The sequence below is a fragment of the Limulus polyphemus genome, unplaced genomic scaffold, assembly GCF_000517525.1.
Source record: "Limulus polyphemus unplaced genomic scaffold, Limulus_polyphemus-2.1.2 Scaffold3662, whole genome shotgun sequence".
In the NCBI taxonomy this organism is placed as follows: domain Eukaryota; kingdom Metazoa; phylum Arthropoda; class Merostomata; order Xiphosura; family Limulidae; genus Limulus; species Limulus polyphemus.
The window spans coordinates 18,855-28,838 of record NW_013669272.1 but is presented as its reverse complement, the minus strand read 5'-3'; the positions used below and the strand labels follow the sequence as shown (position 1 = coordinate 28,838).

The 9,984-nt window shown below is 32.0% G+C and overlaps 1 protein-coding gene across 1 annotated transcript in view; it reads left to right on the top strand.

The window, feature by feature from the left end:
- The window catches only part of LOC106469802 (cytochrome c oxidase subunit 7A2, mitochondrial-like), a 12,528-nt gene extending 6,138 nt beyond the window's left edge, over positions 1-6,390 (top strand). The window contains exons 2-3 of the mRNA XM_013930311.2: positions 1,204-1,305; positions 5,972-6,390. Of these exons, the coding sequence (XP_013785765.1) occupies positions 1,204-1,305; positions 5,972-6,121 (252 nt within the window). The 3' untranslated portion in view covers positions 6,122-6,390. The remainder of the gene's footprint in view (positions 1-1,203; positions 1,306-5,971) is intronic.
- Positions 6,391-9,984: the final 3,594 nt, after the last annotated feature.

The window sequence follows — 9,984 nt, the reverse complement described above, 5'->3', positions numbered from 1 at the left end:
AACCTTGTCGAAACGTTGTACATTTACTTTTATGTTAAACTTACATTAAAGTTTTTCTTCATTACCCATTCAACCCATCTCCAACCATTACTGGGAGTGATGCCCAATTAATAATCAGAAATTTTCGAGAATTTTCAAAAGCTGCAGTGATCTTTTATTATTCTGCAAGATTTTTTTTTAAACAACTGTGAAGTTCTTTAATAGTATGAAAAATAAGCCATTGTTTGGTTATAAATGTTTTTCTTTTTCATACTTTAATTAATTAATTTTTTTACTTTTATATCAGTAACAAACTTTCATTTTAATAAGCCATTGTTTGGTTATAAATGTTTGTTTCTTTCTGACACTTTAATTAATTCTCTTAATCTTAATCCCTCCTAATGGTTTGAATGGCCTTTTTTGAATAGTTGAAAGCAAATTTCATGTTTTATAGAAATTTACAATGTATTATAACTGAAAAAAATCAATCTGTTGATGAAGGAATTAGAAAAGCAGTTATACAAATATGCATATTTTTAAACCTTGAAAAGCCTCCTAAAAGACACACAAAACTATGGCTGAAGAATCAAAAGGGGTAAAAAAAAGATTTTTCTAGTATTTGGTTTTCTAAAACTGGAAATGTGGTTTGTTTCAATATCGAGTATGGATACTTAAGTGTACTTAAGTCACACATGGTATGATTATATCCCCGAAAGGGGGCAGAAGGGTGCCTGGAGGGGTCACCTGTTTTAACCATTATACAGTAGCATATTGTCTGTCAGTCAGTTAGTAGACACTAAAATGATGTCACATAAGGGATGCTTAATGTTATAATTTGTACTGTTGTAACATCAGTAAAACATACACGTCATGAATCATGAGAAGAACTATGCACCAAGTATCCCAATGAAAATAACAAGCCAAATCAACAAAGAGCATTTTACAACAGACATGTGTTTGTAATATTAATGAAAACATTTCACAGCAAAAATAATCATTTTTTCTTAGAGCCTTCTTATGTATACTCCATAAGTTTCCTTACATATATCATTTAAAAAAAAAACCTTCATTTCCCAAGCCCATATGTCTGCCACCCCCTCACCTCTCCACTTTCAGAATCTTGGAGTTGAAACTGGTTAGGGTAGAGAAATGAGATGAAATATAAAGTATTAGAGAAAAAAAAAGTTTTGATATTGCTATATATATATATTTCTATTTTCTCAGGCACTTGTTCGAATTGCCCAACAGAGTCGGAAACTAACCACAACTTCTAGTTGTCGTGCATCAGGACAAGCCAGAATCAAAGAATTGCAGAAAAAATTTCAGGTATAATAATTTATACAAAACAGAAACTTGAAAAATGTTGTTGCATTTTATCCTACATTATAATACTCCATTTGGAGTAAATTACAAGAATATTTATACCTTTTTTTTTTTAATTACCTGTAATTTGTTTTAATTACAGCACTCCAAATTCTACATGTTATACTTTATAATGTCAATAATAAGTAGTAATAGGATTTGGACAATTATGAATTCAAAGAACAAAATGAATATTTTTTAACTATTTCACTACAGTTAGTGTTAGGGTAGAAAAAACAAGAGATGGAATATAGTTTTACTGGAAAAATAAAATATTCATTTAGGAGGCTCTAGAAGTTATAAAACTGAAGTATGAAAACTGTATATGTATTGTTAATATGAATATCACCTTTCACTCAGACTGACTCAGTAAAAATACATTGTTGTAGACAAACAAGAGGGAATCCTCAGTAGCTGTGGCACTTGAAATTTTTTTAGAGTAAATATTTTTGTATGCCAGTAATACCAAGCATGGGGTGCACGTATACTCGATTTGTTTTCATTACTCGAGGATCTCTACCAGCTTACCCTCAAATTGAAAGTCTTTAAGGCAGGATTAGATTAAATTAATGTATGAGACCTTGAGCATGGTAAAATACATCAATTGAAAGGATTTGACCTCCTGAGTCCAAAACTGTAATTAGATCTCAAATTGGTCAAGAGATGGAGGAGCTATGAGCTAAAAGTTTGTACTTTAAATTAACTCGAGCCTTTCTATGAGCTGCTATGCTATAGCTAAAACAATTTAGTAGTTGTAATGCTTACCAAAAGCTTGTCAAGTTTCGTGAAGATACACTTGGTACACATTGAGAGATACAGTATGCATAGATTCACAATTACATGGTGGTTACAAGGTTGGTGAAGTTGACTAAGTGTATACAGATGTTTAAAGATATCCACAGAATATTCCTTATTGAAGAAATTTGAAGATGCTTTCAAAAACTATACATTCTTTCTAATACTACTGTACATTTTTCTTTAGTTATTTCCAAATTTATCCCTCTCTTTGTACACATTTCCAAGAATATATTTTAACTTACAGAGGTAAAGTTTCCTCTTATTAGACAAGGATTAAATTAATCAATGGTATTTCTTTTAAGTCTTTTCATTACTGTTTCAGTTGCTCTCTGGAAGGCTGTTTTGCATGGTTGTAGAAAGTTTTTCTGCTTTAATGTCAATGACCTTTGGTCAATTCAGAATGTTTACCATAGTTTGTTTCATGATTTATTCCAAAAGTAGCACTGTGGTGGCTTATATCAATAAACAGATGCTTACTTGCACATATTGCCTGATTTGTATCCAAGATCACTCAGTTTACTGAATAGTCTGTCAACTTAGGGGGTTATGAATGTCTTTTCTAATTGACTTTCTGAATCAGGTGGGATTCTCCTAAGTGATCTACACATCCAAAGTTACACATTTTAAGTTGTAGAACAGGTGGCTCTGGCAGTGGGTGGTTGATTCAGAATTGGCTTAGATTGTGTGCACACCTTTGTTTTGTCCCCTACCATGGTTTTCTTTACATATAGAAAAAATGTCACTGTTGTTATGCATCATGACCTTATTTCGTGAAATTGTATTTTTGATACTTTATTAAAATTTCAGGGTTCACCCATAGGTGAACTATTCTGTTGAGTTCTTCATCATCATTTTTCCAGAACTTTGCTCTTTTGTGAAGCTTGAAACTTAAATTATGAAAATATGCATTGCATGTTTCTGGTGCCTACATTTTTTTGTAAGCATGTTTTTAATGGTGGGCCTACAGTAGTAATTTACTGCTACATCTTGAATGCTGTTCAATTCCAAAATCGGCATGTAGTTTTGGATTTTTTTTTCTATCTTTCAATCAACGGTTTACATGATTTGCAAAGTCCCTCATAACTGGTACCGTGTCATTGACTGTCTTCTGTGGTACCAAACCATCTTTATAACAGTTTTTAGTGTATGATGAGAACTTCTAATCATACTATTCAACAGCTATGATTGCAATAGTATCAGTTACTATGGTGTGGATTGTTTCTTGATGAATATTCTCATCAATCATGACTTATTTAAGCTGCTCCATGTGATGACAGGAAAATTCTTTGTTTTTAGTACTGCCTGCACACACTGTTTCTAAACTTTTAGAACATTCCAGATATATTAATACATAACACTTAAGAAAAATAATCTAGAACTTTCCACAGACAATGATGAGAAACTTTTTTCTTGATTATTTCATACTGTTCTACAATAAGGATGGTAAGAAATTCTGGAATAACCTTGAACACACAGTAAACACTGGGTACAAGCAAAACATTTGTAACATCACATAAGACTATTATTTTAAAGAGAGATCCTGTCAGTTGGGTTTACTTTTGTATGAAGGGATATAGATGAGATCACCATTGTCCTTTGTTAGGCCTGGAATTATTTCAGTAAAATGAATTGCTATGGACTGGAGACCCATATTTGTTATTCAGAAGTTAAAAGGATAATTTCCAGATTATTTATCAGGCCTACCACATTTTTTAGGCTACAGCGAGATCTGAGTTATTGGTCAATGTTTTTATAAGTATTACTTATGAGTCAAAAAGTGATGTTGGTACATCCTTAATATTTGTGATATAGATACATTTATTTCATGTGAAAATGTATGAGAGTACAGGATTTCAAGTAGATGTTTTATTAATAGGAGGAAGTATATAGAGGGACAAAAGATACATAACTTGGTATAAATAAATGAGCTAGACATAATAATAGCAGATGCACATCTAACCATGAAATTTAATTTTATTCTTTAAAATATCAGTATTATTGGTACTGTATTATCAGCTTAAAATAATTTAAATTTCAAAAAGTTGATGAATGTGGGAAGTTAAAAACTAGTCTTATTGGCAAGTATAATGTTTAAAACAATACAGGGATGAAAATTGGCTGTTAGTTGGTGGATTTCTGCCATTTATATTATTGAACTGGCAAACCACGTACATCCAATGAGAAAGTGGGAGTGCTGGGGCTGGAAACAACATACTAGTAGTAGACTCAGCATCAGCTTGTTTGTCTGTTTTGATGATTACACTAAACTGAAATTGATATGTGAGGTTCCTTTTAACTGACTAATCAATGGACAGCCAACCAATTACAGAACGTCTTTTGAAGGTGAAGTTATCCAATTTTTTTTTAATTTGAAATAACTTGCATTAGATGGAGTTAAACTGGACAGAGATAGAAATGATCCAGTGGAAGTTATGGAGAAGGTTCACCATAACTTCGAGCACACACACACACACATAGACACACAACAATTATTCCAATAATCGAGAAATTTGTTACAAATGAAAACATTACAAATTTATAAAATGTCCTAAATTTTGAAATTACTGTCAGTCTCGTACAAAGGAAGGTGAAGTTGTGAATTGTGGTCCAGAGAACTTGAGAGGCACAAGAAATCAGATAAAAATGAAATATTACCAAGAAAAAGTGTATCTGCCTTTAAGGACTCAATCTGTAAATGATTGGTCAATAATTTGCCTCATTATTTCATGAAATGACAAGTTTGTGTATTCACTGGTCTGTAATTTTAACCATCAGAACACGAGTTAAAGCGGCTAAAGTCCAACATTACTGATCAAACTATCAGTAAATAATGTGATTGTTTAAAAGGTCTGGAATGTACCTGAGAGCATGTATGTCCATGACCTTGACCTCTATGGGCTGAGATGTACAGGATCAACCATAAGTTTCATTTACTGTTCTCCTCCTCGTAAAATGGATTGCCTCAGAAGAAATTGGAAGCAAATTTTAATTTCTGTAATGTGTTAAATTATTGAAGTGGTAAAACTTCATGCACAAAGCCTGGTTAGTATAAAAGAACATGATATTGTGTTTAGCACTTATTTAAAAACAGCCAGAAATCTTCCTGACAACATGAGACTGAAGAGGACACACTAATTTCTCTAATATCAACTTCTGACATTGTTTCATTTACTGTGATTTTTCACTAAAGATTGATTATTTCAAGATAATTATTTGAAGTAGCTTTAACAAAATGTTGATTTTTGTATGAACTTAACAATTAATTTATGGAAGGACCTTTTATTTCGTAAGTTTGAAATTATGGTTTGGTTTTCCTCATTTTAATCCATTTGGTTGAAGTTGCACCACTAAAAGTTTCCCTGGTGTTAATTATACAGAGAATTATTGTAATCAAAACCTACTTTTGTGGTTTAATTTCATCAACTTATCCCAGCTACGTTAACAATCACACTAGTGCACTAAACATTTCTCTTGACCATCAAGTATAAGATAATGATTTTAATTGGTTCCCGATCCCAGAGAAAATATTATAGGCTTCTAAACTGTATAATTTCATCATAATTCAATTGTTCATCTCGATCCACACGCACAGTCAGTACCTTCTGAAGACGGAGCCTTGTCTGAAGGTTGCAGAAAGACTTAATTTTGAAATTATTATCATTAATCAATCATCACATGTGCTCAAAGTTGTAACCTGAACTTTACATTGATGTGACTAGTAGACAGCTACATGTTCTTTAAATTATAAAGAGTAGATTTGGAACATTCACACATTGGTTTGGAACATGTATGTTCTACAGTAGTTAATGATAACCTTTTTTTTCTCTTCCAGGTTGATGATGGTCAACTTGTGCATGTCAAGGGAGGAACTTTTGATAAATTGATGTATCATGGCACTCTTGGGCTATGTGTTTTTGCTTTCTGCTCTTGTATTTATACAATAGTAGACCTTTCTTTTCCTCCAAAAGTACCAAATGAGTAGTAATTATGTAAATCTTTGTTTCATATTAAGAAAGAAAATTATAAATCGGTAGACACCTGGTTTAGTTAATGTAAATTACTCCCAGATCAAATATAATAATAATAGTAGTTGCCACTATTTAGTATAATTAGACATGATTGATGCTAAAAATGACCAAAGTATCAGTAACCAGAAATGATGGAGAATAAAGTGGAAATTATTTCCCAACATAGTTTATTTTCTTGATTTTCCAAATTTCACTGCAGAAAAATAAAATCTATTTAACAACACTATTTTGTAGAATGATAGGTTTTTAGAAGATTTTATGTATAAAACATATTCATACTATTTCAATAGAAAGTTTCTGAAATTTACATTGATTGTACACAAGTCACGAGCAGTTAACTTTCAATATGCCGAACATGCCAGTCTGTGGTTAAAAGATAGAATATTATTTAGGATTCCTGTGGATTTTTAACATTTAAGTTATATGGCTATTTTGTGTTAAAAACGGCAAACATTATTGTTTAAACATACACTAAAGCTTGTCTACTGTGGTGACATACCTTGTTTATACATTCTTACTGATTGTATGAAAACTTGTATAATTTTAAGCTTGTGAAGATTTGGTTCATTTAAAGAATATTAAGGAAATACAAATTTTTACTTTTCTGTAATGTGGAAAAAACAAAGTTTAAATATTACAACTGAAGGAAGCTCTTAAAATAGTTTGACTGCTGGTTTATGGAAGTTTGAATTAACTTCCAAGCAGATCAAGGTACTTAAGTATGGCAAAACTAAAAATCAACATTGCAACAAGTAGAGCTAATGAGATATATTTTCTTACATTCTAACTTACAAAGATTGGAATGCATTGTTTTATCTGTTAGCCGCCCTCATTGTTAATGATATTTTTAGCCATAATTATATCTTATGAGAGTTAGGGTAACCCTAAATACATAAATTAACAGTGCAAAATAGTTACAATAATAAAAGTATAATAATGAAAAGTAAAATTAAAAAGTAATAAAATTAGATATATTAAACATTCTAACCAATATTGTTAATGAAAAGAATAGTAAAAAAAATAAGAGTAACTTGCTTACGGAACACACAAACGCTAGCTGTTGGTCTCAAATACTACTGTTGTAGATTTAATGTTTGTTTAATAACATAACCTCAGTATTACCAAGTACAAGCAATACTTTCCATAACTGTCCCTAACAGTGTCTTGTGGGCAAATAAATCCATTAAACAGTGTGACTTTAAAGGAAGCTGGCATCTTGTATAAGTTGCTATGATTTGTTACTTTTTACGTGTACAGTGAAGTAGCAGGACATTATCAAGAATATAGCCAAAAATGTTTCTGAATATAAAAAATAAATGAATACCTGAATCATACAATAAGTAGCTATAATATTGTTAAATGTAATAATAAATACTACTATGAGGTGTGTCTAACACATGTAACACCCCTTTAACTAACCTCTGTTACTTTAAACACACATGGAACGGGCAACACGAAGTAATAGTTAAATCTTCTGTAAAAACCAAAATGTAAACATGATAAGCCTCAAGAAAGTTTGGTAATAATACATTGGACATTTACGACAGTTGTAAATATGACAAAGAAAGTAATTAGCAAAAACTAATGTAAATTAATTAGTGACGTGATACTATTTATGTAACTGTCGTACAGCTAGTATTAACTATGCTTATGAGTTTAAACCTGTGGTCGTTAAAATATTAAAGTTGTTCACTATCATCCCAAACCAGTTTGAAAGAATTAAGTACTTGTAATGTTTTTAAAACTCATAAACAAATAATCAGCGGCAAGATTATTGAATTTCCTATAGAATTGAATAAATTTTGAGCTTAAAATTCAATAAAAGGACCCTAGTTAGTGAAATTAAAAATTGATTTTATGAGCTCTATACAGGAAGTCATGAGTTGTAAAACAATATACAGTAAGGAATTCAGCCACTAGACATGTACAGTAAGGACATCTATCAGCCACTAGACAATTTTATATTTTAGTTTTTCAATAGACTTCTGATGTAAAAAACACAAAATAACCTTTGACACAGTAAAATATGTAAGGTTTAAAAATACATTTTTTAAACCAGAGCTTTCAGACTTATCACAATAAGAAACACGGATATATATATATATATCCACTTTTCACTCGGGTAATAAGTAGTTTACCTAATTCATGTATGATACCTACCATATCTCTGTCCAACCTCCAAAAACATTATTTTACCTGCACTTTTTTTGTGTGGGATAAGTTAGCAAATTGGATAGAAGAGTGGCTGGATGGAAGAAAGCAGAGGGTTGTTACAAATGGAGGTCAGTCAAACTGGATTAATGTCACAAGTGGGGTACCTCAGGGCTCAGTCTTAGGACCTTTTTGATTTACATCAATGACATAGATGAAGGGATAGTCAATAAATTACTTTGCAGATGATATTGTTATGTATCTGCTTGTTTGTTAATTTCCGGTATAAATTCTTTCCGAGAAACTTCAGCAATACAAGTCCTTTCTAGATTAACCCAGTTTATTCTTCCTCGATACAACATTTGTAATACACAGAATTTCCAGAGTCACTGTAAACTTAACAACCTTTATAACACATGCTATAAATCACAGTGATTCACACACTTTACTTACGGTGCCTACTGCTTGCTGGACTCACTTATCTATCTGCCGCTGGCTTTCTTTGCCAGGCTTATATATACTAAAAAAGAGGGCATTCAGATCACACTCGAGCTGGCGGGCAAATTCATGATCCTTCGAGAAACTCCAGTGTACATGCTCCCAGTGCTGCGTGGAAGTAACAATATTAAGGTATTGGGTGTTGCTACTAGTGAAGAGGATGCTGCTGATTTACAAAAGGATTTAGTGAGTTGGGCCAATAAAAATACAGAAGGATTTTAATTATAGTGCATGTGGGGTATAATTTGGATGGGAATAACCTTAATAGTATTATGAAGGAAAGGGATATTGGTGTAATAGTCTATCAGTCTCTACAGCGATCAAAGGAGTGTACTGTTGGTAGTGGTAGGGCAAATACGATTTTAGGTTGTATCTATAGAAATATTGAATACATGTCTAAAGAGGTTATACTTTCATTGTACAGGTCACTGGTTAGGCCACATTTGGAATATTGTGTTCAGTCTTGGGCTCCTTACCTTAGGAAGGACATTGAATTGTGGAAAGAGTTACTAGAATGGTGCCTGGGATGGGGGAGTTGTCATATGACGAGAGGCTGAAATCTCTCAAATTGTTTTCTCTTGAAGAAAAGAGAAGTTGGGGGGGGGGCTGATTGAGGTGTTTAAGATTGTAAAGGGAATTGATAGTGTTGATGTATCATCTTTGTTTATATTTAACAATAAGAATAGTAGGACTAGGGGACACAAATATAAAATTTGGCAAGGTAGGAGTCATCTTCAGCTAAGACAGTTTCATTTGTCTAACAGGGTAGTTGGCCTTTGGAATGGGTTGCCTTCAGATGTTATGGAGGCAGTAAATTTAAGTGAGTTTAAGAAAAAGCTTGATAAGTATATGAATGAAAAGGGCTGGGTTTGAAATTTTTTTATTTTTTTTAAACAAATTAATTCAGTTTTGAAGATGGAACAGCCGAGATGGACCAGTTAGTCCCATGTTGTCCCAAAATATTATGTTATACCATTAGGATGTTCGGCAAACTTACCATTTGATCCATTCTTTCATTTATGTCACATGAAAACAAACTTACTGTTTAATCCATTCTTTTATTTATGTTTACTTCACAGTGAAGTAAACATAAATGAAAGAATGGATCAAATGATAAGTTTGTTTTCAATGAAAACAAACTTACTGTTTAATCCATTCTTTCATTTAT